This window comes from Haemaphysalis longicornis, unplaced genomic scaffold (genome assembly GCF_048455015.1).
Source record: "Haemaphysalis longicornis isolate Haplotype H1 unplaced genomic scaffold, Haemaphysalis longicornis Haplotype H1 scaffold_5, whole genome shotgun sequence".
Lineage (NCBI taxonomy): Eukaryota > Metazoa > Arthropoda > Arachnida > Ixodida > Ixodidae > Haemaphysalis > Haemaphysalis longicornis.
In genome coordinates, this window is record NW_027526385.1 from 179,898,339 (window position 1) to 179,915,814 (window position 17,476).

Genomic DNA, 17,476 nt, shown 5'->3' on the forward strand with positions numbered 1-17,476 from the left:
TTCACCAATGGTATTTCTACTTGCTGCACTGATACTGTTTTGTGCTCCGCGCCGTCGTTAAAGACCATAATCCCCGATTTTTCTCTGCTAAAGGATAGCCCTAGGTGCGTCGCTTCTTCACCGCATATATCCATCAAGCCCTGCATACTTATCCGGTTGTCCGCCATCAACAATATGTCGTCTGCATACATTAGTCCCGGACCCCGTTGTTCCACCACCTGCCCGTTTTTCATGTAGGATAAGTCGAACCCCAGCGTACTGACTTCTAGCTTCCTTTATAACCCCGCCATGTAGATCATGAACAGCAGCGGAGAGAGAGGGCATCCTTGCTTCAGACCCTTGTAGGTGTATACAGGCCTATTGTATGTTACCCCCTCCCACACTATTTTCACTTGGTTCTCCCGGTATAGCTTCCTGAGTAAGCTAATGAATTCTGCCCCAACTCCCTCCCAGGATACTCCAAACCCGCTCCCTGTCTACATTATCATACGCCGCTTTAATGTCCAGAAAGGTTAACCACAAAGGTCGGTTTTGCATCTTCGCCACCTCTATGCATTGGCTTACCACAAATAAGTTGTCGTCTAGTCTTCTGTCCTTTCGAAACACATTTTGAAGTTCCCCTAATATCCTATTTTCTTCCACCCACTGCTCTAGTTCGAACTTCACTGCCTGCATTAATTGCTAACCTGTACAGCACTGACGTGACGGTTACTGGCTTATACGAGCTCGGGTTTGTCCTTACTTCTTTGCCCTTGTACACTAAGTTCATCCTGCTCATTTGCCACGCGGCCGGTATTGCCTTTTCTTCTATCCTTGTTATGATGGCTTGTCTTTCGCTTGCTCTTTGGTCCTAACTGGTTAATCAACTCCATCGGTATCCCATCCGTGCCTGCCGCGGTATTTTGGGGGACCTTTTCCTCTGCTCTTTTCCATTTCAGCTTGTCCCCATCTATCTCCAGACATTCCGGCCTACCCGCCGCGACATCTCTGTGTCGCTGCGGGGCCTCTTCATCCACCTTACCGAACTTCTCCGTGATGATTTTGTGTAGATATGCCAATGCTTCCTTTATATGTCCCCGCCTATATGTTTTTAAATCAAATTCAGCAGTTATTTGACGGTTTTATAGAACTTTATATCATGAAATAAGCAAATAATACTATTTAGAGAAATAAAGAACGATTAATTTCACAAAATTTCTGAAGTCAACTGTACGGCCGCCGGGGGAGCTGCGTACAAGATCAGTTCCTCAGCAGAAATTTTCATCGCAAAAGGGACCCCTCTAATCCCCCCTGAACGACACATCTCTCTCTTCTAGTACACTGTAACGCGGTTGTGAAGAATGAAAAAAATCACCCCCGTAGCGCGCCGATGCGCACGAAACGAATGCACAAATGCACCATGCGGTTGATTTCAAGCGTGAATTCCAGCTTCAGCGGTTCACGCTTCAAGCGTGAACCGCTGGGCTAGTTAGGGCGACATATTCGTGGATGAAACCAGCGCGAACTAAAACGGAGACAGAGGCAGTTGTACACAAGGAGGGCCGCTAGCTGGTCCAACAAGTAAAGTTTATATCAAGAAGGGTGAATATGTACACACAACACAAAACAATAAAAAGCATGGCGCATGAGCGAAACGAGTTCAAAAGTGAAAGCGAGGAGGCAACCAGAAAACACCAGCTGCAATCAAGGCCCACGCATATAGGCAATCTCTTCGGGATGCCGACTCTGCTCATAGGTGATGTGAAGCTGTTGTGGGATGTGTGTGCCTGTTGTGCTTTTAAAGATTTTTTATAGCTGTGCTATTTTTTGGGCTTCTAAAAGCTCGTCTACGATACTACTCGGCAGCCCATCGCTCCAAAACGTTCGTTCGGTGAAGTAACGGGACCTGTGCCTAGTGCTTTCTCGTACACTCGCTTAATGATATTATTGATTGTTTTCTTTAAACAAATTTTAGTGCAAAGAAATGCGTCATGTCGTCTACTCGGGTAAGAACCATAGCCCGCACTACTCTAATGAGGTTACCCTGTTTCATACCATGCTGCGGAAACTTCGCGTTCAATTGGCCTTCTCGCCACCTGTAACCCGTGCGTGGCTTCCACGCTGACCGTGCCCGTGAACCCGTTCACGAACTTTTGTACCATCTCGCCACAAAGTAGACAGCTGATACAAACCACCTACTGCGGACGCGCCCGTAGCCAGAAACCGCAAGGATCCGGCAACTTCCAGACACAAGACACCGTGCTTGGAAGCCACTTGAACTGCAGCGGTGGCTGTGGAGCCCCCACCACGACCCCCTTCTTGCATTCCTCCCGAGGCGAGGGAGAACGGGAGATCGCGCGCTAGAAGTACGCTCGCTTATGCCAGAGAGCTTGTTATCACACACAAAATGGGTCAAGTGTAACACAGTAACCACCGTTATCACGAGGGAAAGGTCTGTGTGGCTTGGTTTTGCGAATACTATACGCACGCAGTGTTTCATGAAAGTTTGACTATTCAATGATTGGACTCAGCTTGTGGCTCGCTGAACGGTACGCACGGACGGCCTAGCCGGCTTCCCCTCCATGAAAAGTGTGAGGGGTCAAGCGAAGGCGAAGCAATCGCCAAAACCTCGCCTAGTCACTAGCTCAATGGTACACCGCAGCGGCGAAGCTACGAGCGAACGCTAGCTGTGCCTCCTCTCTGCACCGCTGCACTTGCGCTTCTGGGGCTCAAGGTCATTGCGACGCGATGCATGACCTTGGGAGACACGGCTTTCACTCTAAAACAAGAATTGCGCAAGTGTGGTGCGGCATACGCTGCCGCTGACGGGTGAGAAAAAAGGAAAAATAATTTATTGAGTAACCGAAATGGGTTATGCTGGAAGGCTGGGGCCCTTCCTCTAGGGCTCCAGTCTCCTTCGATCCTATCCAGAAACCTACAAGTCAGGTTTCTTTGACGGGTAAATTCGTGTTATGCTCAGCGCAAAGCCCGGGACGCAGATTTAGCTGGAGTCTAGATTACGTCACGCCGCTATTACCCCACACAGGAAATTCCCCCACGCTGGAATTTTTCCACGCCGTTTCGACAGTAGTAATGTGCAGTCTCGATAGCCCACAAATTTGTACTGTCTGAGTTTACTGTTTGCGCAAAATGGATTGATATATTTTTATAATAGCGATGGCGTTGCGCGACTATTTGAAATTTCTAAACAGTAAACCTATAAAAACGTAGATAGACTGATATAATGGCTGAATATTTTTAAAAAGAAATACAAAATGATTATTTCACTGCGTCTTAAGTTACAGATGGACATTCAGGATCGTTGGCACTATGACGCTATTCGTTAACCTTAAAGTTTTCTTACTTGAGCCGGAGTCCATACCTAGCAATGAGCTTGGGGGCACTCGTTTTAAGGGGACTGGATACGTTCCTTACAGCAGTAGTTGGTCGTTAATAGTGAATGAACGCGGCGAGTAGTAAAGCGCAGCGGCAACGAAGTAAGAAAACAAGCAAACTTCATTCGCTAATTTAATGCTCAGTATTATCGTTCCTGGAGAAGGGAGGAGTGCGACAATATGGGTATCCCTATCGGTCACCAACATCTTACCTGCCTAGGAGTTTCAATATAGGCGGTAAAATATTATGAGCTGTATTGCGAGTTCCTCCTCCACTCCATTTGCACCCTCCACTCGGCTGAGGGGAGGATTACGCAATGCGTACGCGTATGGACATCGATTTCAAGGATATCCTCAACTGGAGGCTAAAATAGAGGAATGATTGAGAATACCAGGGTATGTCCTACTTGCAAGTATTGCTCGGATGATGTCTGAGCAGGAAACTAACTTGGCTAATCCTAAAACATATAAACAAGAACACTCCAGGACAAGTGATGTGCGCGAACAAGAAAGTATTTCACAACAGTTCACCCCGGTGTATTTTTTTGAATACACAATATTTATTTAAGGTCCACAGCGTTCACCAAATAGGCAGCCCACAGTCCTTCATTTCAAAGCTTCTCTGGGGTGTTTAACCGTATTGTATGCATCTATCTGGTAAAATACACCCAGCAGAGGCTGAAGACGTCAGTTTTGGACTTGCACGCAGAAATATTAGACTGGGGATCTGGGATAAGAGAATTGTTTTCACAACGTGTGTAGCACGATCCACGTAACGGCGTACTAGAAGTTAGTGTCTACCCAAAAAGGAGCGAGGTGAACACGGATATGAGAAACAGGCGTAGAGCAAAGACGTAAAAGATAATTAAATCGCGAGGGATGGCTGCTTTGTGACACACCGCGTTTATTCGCGCATAGCGGGACTTAGCGCAAAAAGGTAGCACTTGGTGACAGGTGCATTGCGGAACAGTTATTACAAGCTCAGCTGAACCTTAAAGAATCCCCAGAAAACACCCATAAAGAAGGTAAAACTGTTCAAACCAGTCTTAACACCCTAGGGCTGCATCTGGACCACGTCGGACAACTTGAGATGCTTCACAATACTGTTCAGGCAATCCTGGTTTAGGTCACCTAGCTGAACGCTTGTGCTCGGGTAGCAGGCGACACTCTCCCGGACGACGCCGGCGAGGCGAAAGTAGTTGGTCTGAATGTAGTGACGTGCTGACAGCGCGCTGGATCTGGCCTCTTCTTCGCTTTGTCCCATTATTTCCATCACTTGCGCAAGGAACGAGGCACTGCCGCACAATTCTTCAAAGGCCTGTGCCGCCCGTCTGTCTTGCCGCTGCTTCGTCACGAACCTGATGGCGGAATTCTGCAGGCATGCGTTCCTCCTCAGTGCGTTAAGTACGCGCCGGGTGACACAGTTCGCTGAAGACTGCTCAGGCAGCGGGAATTCCGAGACGTTCTTGTTCTTGGTAAGGCCTCGTGACAAGATGGCCAAGCGCTTGATGGGAAACGCTTGGTTGATGTTCACTGCAAGCTTCGTTATCCCGGTGTTCTTGGACAACAGAAGCGCTATGGACTTGATGGAACGAAGACTCGTGATTTCACTCCGCATGGAAACATCGGTCACAGTGTTGTTAAGCACGAGGGCCTTTGCGACCAACGAGAACATCCCGCAATCTGAGGCATTGTCGATGGCGGCGGTGACCCCGAGGCGCCGGATACTCTGGTTCTGTGGAAGAGCGGAGCACAAGGCGTCGATAGCTTGCTTGCAGCGTTGTCCCAGCTCTATCGTCAAGACAAGGACCCTCGTGTTAGTGGCGAGGTTTTCGAGCAGGGCGCAGACACTCTCTTCGTCCAGTTGATGTATGGGGCCAAGGTGGAGCTCCGTCGGCGAGTCGGAGCCGCGGGACACAGCCGCGGAGAGCGGCGGAATGTCCACAGCGCACCACGTCATCTGTATTCGACCGTAGCCTTTGTCTTCGTCCATTACGAATGACAGATTTGTCCTGCAGAAAGAAACCGACGGCATTTTAGTTACAATCACAGAGCTATTTGGTTTTATAACGTTGAGAAAGTTATCCTAGCCGTCACTTCAAAATAAAAGAGCCGACGCGACGTACGTACGCGTATTTTAGAAACTCCAAATTAACCGTAAGTGCGGTAAAATCCATAGCCATAATGAAGGGTTAAAAAAATGGAGGAGCCCGTTCGGAACGAATGTGCCAAATAGAGGGGAACATGCGTGTATAAGTGCGCACTTGTGAAAGTTCCTTCAGATGAGTTCTTTTTTTTTTTCGATTGCCTCACTTTCAGTCACAAAGAACGCAAAAAAGAATAATGTTCGATATACTCAGCTAAGAAAAGACAATGTTGCAGATATAAGAGCGTTTGCTGTGGAAAGTATATCACAGAAATAAGCGATCAGATAAAACCGTTGATACCTACCGGCATGCGCCAACGTTCGGGTGATGCAACGATGCGGCAAAACATATTTTTAGTAACCGCCTACACCCTTTCTAAACCTGAATTCATGAACATATTTACCTACTTAAGTAATTGCTATAGCAGGGTCCAGACCTCCTCCTCCTTTTGGGAAATCGAAATAGAGGCGACACAATAAGGTGAACTGAATGCGACTATACTCGGTGACAATTTAAGAACGGCACCGGAAGTTGCCGCTGCGCCTTATCACCGTAGCCGGATGTTTCTCCGCGCGGCGCAAGTAGGGCGTTACTGGGAATATTTTGAACATGGCGTGAGCCGTTCCCGTGATTTTTTGGACTTAATATGCTTATAAACGACTCCAGTGACGACAAACAAACTGCGTGAGACAAGGCAGACGATATCACGCATTCATAGCAAAACCCCTTTCAAACCGCGCGCGCACTGACGTCACGGGTCGGCGCTTTGGCGGAGTGATACACTGCATGAGGTGGTGCCGTTCTTGAGTTTTAACCGAGTATACTTGTAATACCGAGGCATACACCTGAGCGTGCGCGCAATTATATCCCTGCATCCAGCTCGCGGTTGTGTGGTTCATGTCTACCTTAGACTTACCTGTCCTGGTGTGATCCCAAAACCGAACAGAACAGGACCATCTTCACGGTGTCGTTGTTTCGAAGTGCTTCGCAGAAAGCAGCGACGCCAGTGACGCTGACGCGGTTGCTCTTGAGGTTAAGCGTCTCGAGCGTACAGTTCGTCTGCAGGGCTGCTGCGAGCGCATCAGCAGCGTCGTCATTGATGCCACACTGCTCTAAAACCAGGTGACGTAATCCCGCGTTGCGCTGCAACGCGGACGAAAGGGTCGCCACTTCGTTGTCGTCTAGCGCGGAGCGAGTCAAGTCCATGCGCTGCAAGGTGTTGTTCACTTTCAGAGCTTCCAGTACAGAGACTAAGTTTGTTTGACAGCGCCCTAAGCTTAGTTCCAGGAGAGACGTGTTCGCGTGGAGTGCATCGGAAAGCGTGCGAATGTCCGCGTTCAATCGGAAACAACCAGACAAGTCCAGCTTCTTTAGGGTCTTGGAGGCCCGAAGCAGCCTTGAAAGAGTCCTGGCACATGTTGGGTCCAGCGGGTTGTTGGCAAGAGACAGGTGGTTGAGAGCATGACAGCTGTGTAGCGCCCGCAGGAGGTGATTAGTGATGGTGTACGACATACGATTGCTCTCGATGACCACGCTAGTTATCTGTTTCACGTTGCGTCTCAGAAGAGCGACCAAGTGGCTAGCGATGGTCGTGTTGACGAGGAAACAGGCAAATTCGAAGTTCTCGAGGACACTCAGGCCAGCCAGTCCTTCGACCAGTTCCTCTTCGCAGATGAAGGTGTTCGGAGTGCCGCGTAGTGCCAGATCTCGGATATTGCAGCTTCGACCCAGGGCTGAGGCGAGCGCGAAGGCCGGCCGGTAGAAAATCTCCAAGTCCGCACCTTCGAGCCTGATTGACTGGACGCATCGGTGCACTTTCGGAAGCCAGCAGAATACGTACGCGGCGTTGTAAAGCTCTTCCTCAGACCGGTATTGGCGCTGCTGTGTGGGCGTGGAGCGGAGGGCAAGCCGCCCTGGCACGGCTTCGATGAGCTCGAGACTGACGAGGGTTAACACCTTGTTCCAAGCGTCGAGCTCACCAAAAAGCCAGCAGTCGCAGTCATCGGCTTGCGTACATGCCAGTTCAAATCGCAGAGCTCGCGCTTTCAAGCGGGCCACGATCTGTTCGGGATAGGACACGTCGTTGGACCTTGGGGGTGCCACGTCCGAAGTTTGATTCGTCATGCCGGGAGGCAAACGTACCGTTGATAGCTGTGTGGTTCTTCTACTGCGGTGCTTGATGTTCTTTCGCGGCGCGTGGAGGAGTTGATGATGATGATGACGTCTTTCGGCGCAGTTGGAACATGCCCGCAAGGGGAATTAATCTATGCACCGAGCTCCGGTTATTACGTAGGAAATGATATATGGGCGTAATGTAAATGAAATTGCATGGTGATAAAACCCGTTACCAAATAATACTGGCGTGATAGCAATTCGAGAAACCTGTCGCAGAAGCCATATATTCCGTTCCCTGATTGGTATTTGCCCAAGATCGAGCACAGTCGTCCTCTGTTGGCGGTGTGAGGAACCGCTCCTTGTGCGGATGCACCATTTCCCCTAGTTTCGTACATTATTGGACATATCAACCTGTTCTCCAAATTCCTACCCCCTCTCACTTAGATACCAAAATGCGTCAAAGCGTAACATGGCGTGTTGCATCCTTTGTAAATAAAAAAAATCGGCTGTTGATTACTATATACTCCCTAATGCGAAATTTCGTCGCAGCTGTTTAGCTGTTTTGATTGTGCAAAATATGTTGGCGTAAGCGATTTTCGACAGACATATTTGCGTTCTTACAGAAAAGTTTAATTTGCAGCGGCAGATGCAGCACAATTGCGCCGGTTGCGTCGCTCATTGTTCAGACCTCACTCGGGGTTCTGGCGTAGGCGGTGCTAAGCCTCCGCTCGTTGAGCTGCACCGGTTGACGAAGCATAAAACCGGTTGCCTCACTCGCAGTTCAGCAGGCACTCCTGATGGCTGCAGTGCGCTGAGGCAGCATTCACTCGTGGGTTATCACGACGGCAGCGATGGTGAGCTTCTGCGTCGGCGGCGCGAAGTGAGGCTCAAGAAGGGACCGCGAACTGCGTCTTGGGAAACGAACCACATTATCGTCACTCGCAGGCTCTCCTTAACGTTTTCGCCAAGCGTCGCGTAGACGAGCGTCTCGTGCGGGCTCAGCATACTGTCCCCCCCTCCCGCCACCTCCCACTCCCGCACACTTTCAGAGAAGCGTCTCGCTAAGCCGCCACGGCGAACCGCCCTTTCCTTACAATTTGGCGACAGTCCCCTTCATTGGTTCATCCTAGGTCTTGCCGTGGTACGGTCGGTTACAGCGACGACGGCGATAGCCCAGGAACGGGCGCCAAAGGGCGTCGCCCTAAAAAAATGCGTGTTATCAGCACCACCTTCAAGTTTCACGATGTCGGCATGTTCCCGTTGCGCACGATGAAAGACGCGTGCTCCCATGATAAAATAAAAAGATACGAATATGACTGCCCTGGTTGCCTCTATTTGCTGATTTTAATCGAGGGACGTAATAGTCAGTGGTCGTCGCGGTATAGCGCGCTCCTTGAATACCGTAAACGTCGTCGTCGTGGACGTCGCAATCACTGCCTTAAACGTGTCATTAACTTTTCTTGGACACTTTGCAGCTTTCCTACCGATGGGTGCAGTCATCTTCCCTGTTGGGAAGGGTCCCGGGTGTTTTGATGAAGGTGGCACGGTTGTTATTATGGGCCAGAGGTAACATGACAACGCGCAAGAGAGACTAGGAGACTCGTACATACACATACATTTGCCTCAGTAGCGGTCCCAGAGATCGGTTTTGGGGGGGCGATTTTTTTTTTTTTTTGGGGGGGGGGGGGGGGGCGGGCGAGGCGAATAAAGAATCGCTCCTCTCCTTGCGCCAATTCTGCGGAGGTGGTGATAACTATGGAGGCGTGTGCGTGTATGCGGTGCAACCCGCTGGAATTTAACTTCGCGCAAGTGGAATGCTTAAAAAAACTAAAAATAAGAAACTGAGGACCTCTTTGGGGGGGGGGGGGGGCGACCGCCCCCTTCGCCCCCCCCCCCCCCCCCTGGGACCGCCACTGATTTGCCTTAGCATTGTAAACATTTGTACGTGTCCCCTGGAAACATGAAACAAACAAAAACGATTATTCCGCACAGGAGCCGTACACCGCCCATCAAATTTACGGTGAAGTATTGTACACATGGTCTCGGGCGCTTCGATGCACCAAATGGCGCAGGCCCTGGGACAAGCAGCACAGAAATGAAACGCACGTGTCGCGCGGCGCCTTGAAACGCCGCGCGTTCCGAGGAAGGCCGCGCCTGCTCGCACCAGATGTCTTAACCGCCACCACATGGACGAAGAGGACTGGCTTTTCCTTCTTCCTCGGCCGTCAGCGGAATGGAAAATGAAGACAGGGAGACGCGGTCCGGGCGCAGGAGAGCTCGGCCCGTCGTCTTCTGGCTCGCCCGAGCACTGTTTCTTAGCCGCCCGGCCGCTGGGCTGTAAATAAATGTACAGTTTTGTATCGGAGGCTGAGTTTGTCGGTTGAGGATACCCGGGGTCAGATCCTCAGCGCTACTGCGGCTTGGAGGAGAAGTCCCAGCCCCGGGGAAAAGAACACCACGAAGATAACCGGCGCAGCCGACAGGACCTTCAACAGCGACGACTCAGCCAGCCGATGGGTGAGACGGGCCCCTCGACGGACGGAGCTCGCGGAGAAATCGTGGTCTGCTGAACGAAATCGGCGGGAGCAGCGAGCGAGAAAGCCATGCGGAGAAGCAGCTCGACCGGCGCTAGGCGGACTTCTCAACGGAGAGCGGTGCTATCTCTGCGGCCTGCTGAGCGGCAGAAACGCAGATTGATCAGCGGTCAGCGAATGCAGCAGCAGCCTGCTGAACGGAATGAGTGGACCAGTGAGCGAGCTGGCCACGCCAGAAGGCGGTGACTTCTACTGCCGCGTGCGGACGCCTCTGTGGAAGGAGCCGTATCATCCCTGAAGCCCCGAGAACGAGAACGCGGCCGGCGTCGCGTGGATATGGATCACCCCCTCGACAGATCCAGGCCATAACATGCACCAAACTGTGCAGGTCAGTGCCTCCCTTGATCCTGGGTGTGTGGCTCGCCATGACATGTAGGGGGTACTTCATGAGCAGCCCTGAGATAATTGGAGGCGGTTAGCTAGGTATGGTGAGATGAGTGTGAGGGCTGACGAGACATCGAGCGTCAGGATTAGGCCAGCCATGTCTTTCACTGATCATATGGCCTTACTGCAGGCGAAATTGAAGATCGCTGAGGCGGAGTTAGCCGCGGAACGTCTAAGGAGTGAGCGTTTGAGAAGCGCCAACAGCGAGATGGATGGGAGATTAGATTTCATGAGCATGCTGCAAGGGGTGCTCGTAGATATGCCCTCCCAGGAAACGCTTGTGCTTGATTGGTTCGCTGGTGCCGAGGCCAGGCTAGACTCCTACTGTGTCCCGCCAAAATGGCGAGCAGGGGTAATTCTTCCCTACTTGAGCGTGAGGGCTAGACGGTGCCTAGCTGGACTCTCGGGGGAGCAGCGCAAGAGCTACGCAGTTCTTAAAGTAGCAGTACTGAAGGGGCTGAGGCTGGCTTCAGTTGCGCGTGAGCCCGTTGTCGCAGCGTGCGGAGACGGAGAACATTCCGGCAGCGTGGCCGAGTGGCCAGTTGCTTCGCAGGATGCGGCAGCCCGGGAATTGCGTGAGTCGGATGCAGTTGGTGTCGCGCGAAGTGCATCCTGTGCTTCTGCAGATGCCCAAATGTCGAGTCGCGAGAATGCGATTGCCGCGGGGAGCTCCAGTGAATTGAGAGAGGAAAGTGCAAATCAGGGTACGGCCGCTCATGTAATGTAGCCCCAGGCAATTGCAGGAGTGGCTGAAGAGGTAGCCTCTCCAGCATTGCATGTCAGCGTTGATGTGACTGCTAAGCAGCCCTCTGCTGCTTACGCTGTGCGTAGTGCAGCACGGCGTTCCAAGCGCAGAAGCGGCCGAACCCGGGGGTTCGCCTAGAAAGAAGCGAAAGCGTCAGTCAGCTTCACCTCAGTGCAGCGTGGCTGCAACGCATGCTGACGAGCCAGCAGTGGTCCCTACCCGAGCGAGGAAGCGAGGAGGAGAGGGGCCCGTAATGCTAGAGTGTACTGTAATGCTGTTGTGCGACGAGGTGCGCCGAAGGGCGAGAGTGTTTTCGGACGACGACGGCCGGTGCGTACCGCCTTCTAGAGGTCGCTCGCTCTGAATGAGCTAGATGAGGATTGTGCCTATTTTGTCATGGTGATCTGCAGCCAGGGTTATGAGGCACTGGCCATGCTGATTGTTGTGTCGCCAATTGAAGGAACGATGGAGCACGCGCGAAAAGTGTGTGTGGTGTGTGTGTTTCGAGTGTGAAACCTTCCTGAAGTTATGTTTCACAGTGGCGGTGGAGGTGTCGGGCGCTTCGATGCACCAACTGGCGCGGGGGCGCGTGCCCTGGGACGAGCAGCACAGAAATAAAACGCACGTGTCGCGCGGCGCCTTGAAACGCCGCGCGTTCCGAGGAAGGCCGCGCCTGCTCGCACCAGATGTCTTAACCGCCACCACATGGACGAAGAGGACTGGCTTTTCCTTCTTCCTCGGCCGTCAGCGGAATGGAAAATGAAGACAGGGAGACGCGGTCCGGGCGCAGGAGAGCTCGGCCCGTCGTCTTCTGGCTCGCCCGAGCACTGGTTCTTAGCCGCCCGGCCGCTGGGCTGTAAATAAATGTACAGTTTTGTATCGGAGGCTGAGTTTGTCGGTTGAGGATACCCGGGGTCAGATCCTCAGCGCTACTGCGGCTTGGAGGAGGAGCTCCGGGGAAAAGAACAACACCACGAAGATAACTCATGGCAAGAAGCGACCGTTCAGTGAATTCACTGAACGGTCGCTTGGAGACTTAAGTCTCCATGTTTTTATTTCATCAGAAATACTCTTAGGCAGTCGCACGTCCATGAAATACTGTGCGACTTGTCTGTATTTAAGCATATTTTCGTGTATATTGCTTGCCCTTGGGCGGACTATTCCAGGAATGCTAATTTACAAATGCTTACTTTATACATACCAAGATGCGTTGGTTCGGGGAAGTCTCCATGTGTTTATTTCTTCGAAAGTACTGTTTTATGCAGTCGCCCATCCAAGACATACTGTGCGATATGTCTGAATTTAAGTATATTTATTGTTTATTTTTTTGCTTGTGCGCGACTATTTCGTCTGGCTATTTCGCTTGAATTAAGAAGTTGCGAGTATGCGCCTGTCCTGTTGTCTTTCTTGTGTCGTGTTAACGTGGGTAGGTACGTGGGTATTTATTGACGAAAGGTGAAAAAGCAAAGGCCACCAGTAGACGTTATTTGTCGCACCTTGGGGAGGACACGGAAACGCCTGATGGTGGGGGGTGGAGGGGGATACCAATGGATATAGGAAAAAGAATCACGCACCCATACGTCTAACGACAGGGTGCTACAACTCGAAGCTTTCACTGCGTGCATTCTTTGGCTGCCCCGCACTGTGAGTATGTGCTACTGTGGAGGTACGCACCAATTTTTTAGAATGCCCACAGCAACTCTCCTGAGAAGGAGAGAGAGAGAGAGAGAGAGAGAGAGAGAGAGAGAGAGAGAGAGAGAGAGAGAGAGAGAGAGAGAGAGATAATTTTATCACGCAAATGTAAGAGCGGTTCCTCAGTCCAGGATCCCATGTGCTGTTCAGGCTGCCGTAGCCCTGGTCTCAAGGAGGAGCTGGTCCTCAGGTCGACAGCTGGGCAGAAGTATATCCCACTGCTCAAGGGAAGGGGACGGGTTCAGGGGCGGCAGGTCTGAGCTTTTCGGGCAGTCGAATAATATATGTGTGTCAGAGTTCCTGGTTCCTGGAAGAATTTACACTTATCAGAGTACTGGGTAGGAAAGAGTAAATGCATACGGATGGGGTGGGGAAAAGTGCCTACTTGAATTTGTCAAAGTGTGATTTCTTGAGTTTTCGTCACATATTTGAGGACTCGGGAAGTCCGTGTCGTGGTTCGGTAGCATTGGGTGATTTCTTGCACTCCGTATGCCTAATGTTTGTGTTTGGGTGCTACTCTGGAAGTACGCACCAGTTCTCTAAAATAGCCACAGCAGCTCTTGTGTGAGCACGCCGTATACGCCTAACGTTTGGGTTTGGGGTGTACGGCGCGAATCGATACCTGCTGCTTGGCCTTTTTGAGCAATTTTTTTGCGGGGGTGCTGGTTTGATGTGTTAAATGCCAACATGTGAAGCTATAGGCCTAACATCCTAAACATCAAAATAGTAAGTTAGGTCTAACGTCTTGTGGCTAGCAGTCTTACGGCACGCAGAGCAACGCCACTTTTCTGGTGATGGATACCCCCTACAATTCCACTGTCACTGTCAGACCTGAATCGACCGCGGATCCTTTTTATTCACTGGAGATGCCATAATTAAAGACGAGGGCCGGATTCAGATTGCACAGGGTATTAATTTCAACGGTATTAATTTTGTGCAGCGCAGTTGCGCAATTCTAAGCGTAAGGCCTCTATCTTCTCACAGACACTAGATATGCCGGCTCGCAGGGCTTGGTGAATATTCGAGCATTCGTTATTTTTTGCTCCTTCGGTGCCTGGCTACAGGAAACCCTAAACTCAGTAATTTGGTTTTGGACTTGTTCGTCTGGTGTAAGGAGAGATACAGAGGAGGGCGAGTCGTCTGAGATAGCCCTGCACTTGGGGGTAGGAGGAGTGGGAGAAGTGGCGTCCTCTGCCTATAGGGGATATTAGCGACTTGAGAGCTTGGGTTTCCTGTCGCGAAAGCGTATTATTCTTCTGGAGGAGGGAGGTTTCATCCCGAATCGAATTGAGTTCGCGAAGCCTATCCAGTGAGGGGCTAGGGAGGGGTAGTGGGGGGATTGAATGACGAGCAGTGGACAGGCGCTACTGGCCAGCTCACCTGGTGGTCCGGGGTGGTCTGTTGTCCACCTGGAGGCGCGGGCTTATGCCTGGCAGGAAGTGCTTGTGGTTGGCCAGTTGGTGTCTTGACGGGGGATCCCTTGAAGTGTCATTGGAGGCTGGAGGGTCCGGTTCGCAGCAGTGGTTATCTCTTTGTCCTTGGATCGATAAGGCTGGAGGAGCCCGTTGTGACGATTTGGGCGTATGCAGGTGCCCGCCATCGGGGTCGATATCGACGTGGGAGGAGGAGGAACAACTTTAATTGCACAGCATGTCAGCGCAAAACGCGCTGGATGAGAGTGGATCCCTCTTCACAGGATTCCATATGCTGTCTTCACCACCTGGCTCCTGGTAACCAGCCGTAGCTGATCCTCCAAGGCGGGGCTGGACAGCAAGATCTCCCATCGCTCGCTAGGGGTAAGGGTGGGGTTCTTAGTGGAGGAGTTGCTGATGAGGGGTGGGTGTTTTGGGCTGACGTCGCGCTCTCCTATCATGTGGCGAAGAGTACCGAGCTGCTTGCATAACGGGCAAGTCTTGTCGTACTGATTTGGGAACATGCTGTTCAGTAAGCGAGGGTGAGGGAAAGATCCTGACTGAATCTGTCGATACAGTACTTGCTGCTCCCGCGTGAGTTCTGGGTGCGGGGCAGGAAGTTTCTGCCTATCCTGTCGATAGTGCCGCACTATCTCTCTGTAGGTCACCATAGGTTCACCTCTGGCCTCCTCCTCAGCCGTTGCCCGGTACGTTAACACGCGGGCCTGTCGGTGGGCAAACTCATTGCCCTCCACCAAGGAGTGGGCTGGAACCCATACTAATTCAACATGGCTCTCTGGAGGTGTTTTGTCCCTCAGGATGCGAAGTACCCGCCGGGACACCCAGCCTGACTGGAAGTTCCTGTACGCCTGCTGTGAGTCGGTGACAACCTTGGAAATTCCCGGAAGGGTCAGGGCTAGGGCAATTGCCAACTCTTCCGTTTCTTCCACATCTCTGACTTGAAACGATGCGCTTGTAAGCAGCTCGCCCCTAGTTGTCACCACCACCACTGCTCTAGTCGTCCCCTTGTTTTTCGAGGCGTCCGTGAAGACGACACCGTCTTCGCTCTCCAGTAGCCTGTTGAGGGCATGAGCCCTAGCCTCACGCCTGCCGCCATGGTGAGCCGGATTCATGTTCTTTGGGAGAGGCTTGGTCTTGATTGCGTCTAGCCATTTGTCCGCAAGCTGTTCTCGATCGGTCAGCTCTGCCACGCTCCAGCCGATTCTACCCAGGATACGGCGGCCCGCCTTAGTGTGACTCAGCCTCTGTTTTTGGCTGGATAGGTGGCCCTCAACCAGCTCGTCCACTGTATGGTGTAGAGCCATCTGGAGGAGCTTGTCCGTCGACGCACTTATGGGAACTCCGATGGCTTGTTTCACCGCCTTGCGTATTGCTGTGTCCACCTGGCTCTTTTCTCCTTTGTTCATCAGGAGGTAAGGTGGGGCGTACGTTATTCTTGACACCACAAAGGCTTGTACCAGCCTCAGGGTGTCGTTCTCCTTCAGTCCTCTCCACCTTGTTGCCACCCGCCGAAGCATGTGCAGGATCTGTCCTGAGGAGTGCATAAGCTTGCGCACAGACATAGTGGCCTTGTTGTCTGCCTGGATGGTGAGCCCCAGAATCTTAACACTGGGCCCTGGAACGATGTCTTCTCCCTCTATGACCACCTTCACGTCTTCCTTCTGTGTCTTGGGCGCCCGAGGGCGGACAACCACCAGTTCAAATTTTTGAGGCGAACATCGCAGTCCACACTCCTTCGCGTATTTACTAACCACATCTGCGCCTGCTTGCAGCGTATCTTGAATCCACCCTGAGGAGCCCGCCTTCGTCGTCCAGAGCGAAATGTCGTCGGCGTAGAGCGCGTGCCCCAAACCATCGACTACCCCGAGCGCCTTGGGCAGGCCTAATAGTGCCATATTAAAGAGAAGAGGCGACAGGACGGATCCCTGTGGGGTCCCCTTACTTCCCAACACTTGGTCTCTTTTTTTTGCCTGCTCAAAGCAGCTTTGAGCAGCTCCAAGCAGCTCCAAGCAGCTCCGTATTTTATTTGCCCATAGAACATCTATGGCGGGAGCAGCTTTGGGCTGCTTGGAACTGCTCAGAGCTGCTCGGAGCAGGCAAAAAAAAGAGACCTACTATGGGTGCAGATACCTCTTCCCCCACCTTGATTCGAGCGCTGCGGCCTGTCAGGAAATCCCGCACATAGTTGTATGCCCGCTCTCCGCAGCCTGTGTCCTGAAGGTTGGCTAGGATGCTAGCGTGGGAGACGTTGTCAAACGCTCCTTTGAGGTCCAACGCCAAGATTGCTCTAGGCGATTGCTTGGTGGCTTGTTTCATGACCTCTTCCTTCAGTTGCAGCAGTACGTCCTGCGTGCTTAGGTGCCTCCGAAATCCGAACATAGAGTCCGGCATCTGATCAGTGCTGTCCAGATGTTTTTGCAGCCTATTCAACACCATTCTTTCCATAACCTTGCCCACGCAGGACGTAAGGGAGATCGGCCGTAAGTTATCTATGTGTGGTGACTTCCCAGCCTTGGGGATGAACCGGACTTCCGCCTCCTTCCAGCTGCCTGGCAAAACGCCACTTTCCCAGGCACTGTTCATGTGTCCAAGGAGCTCTTGTCTGGATTTGTCGCTCAGGTTGTTGAGGAGTCTGTAAGTAATAGTGTCCGGCCCTGGGGAACTGCGTCTATTACTTTCAGAAATGGCCGTTCGTAATTCTGAGTCGATGAAAGGCCTGTCCAAGACTTCATTAGAGGTGCCTCTGTACGGCCCAGGTTGCTCGACACTCTTCTCCGTATTCAGGTACCTGTCTTTGAGGTCTTCCATTAGTTTCTTCGCACCTCCTGCGTAGTTGCTTAATGTGCGCGCCAGGCTTCGGTTGGTAGCGCGTTTGCTGGCCAGTGGGTCTATGAGATGGCGGAGCAATTGCCAAGTCTTACGGGTAGAGAGTGTCCCGCGCAGATCGTCACAGAGGCTGAGCCAACTCTCTTTACACAGCTCGGCGGCATAC

The 17,476-nt window shown here is 51.9% G+C and overlaps 1 protein-coding gene across 1 annotated transcript; it reads right to left on the bottom strand.

Moving 5' to 3' along the window:
• Positions 1 to 3,972: 3,972 nt before the first annotated feature.
• LOC144139534 (uncharacterized) lies at positions 3,973 to 7,704 on the bottom strand. The gene is made up of 2 exons (XM_077671846.1): positions 6,438 to 7,704; positions 3,973 to 5,386 (listed from the first exon to the last, which is right to left on the bottom strand). Exons 1-2 carry the CDS (start codon positions 7,643 to 7,645, stop codon positions 4,429 to 4,431), a joined length of 2,166 nt encoding a protein of 721 aa, XP_077527972.1. The 5' UTR covers positions 7,646 to 7,704; the 3' UTR covers positions 3,973 to 4,428.
• Positions 7,705 to 17,476: the final 9,772 nt, after the last annotated feature.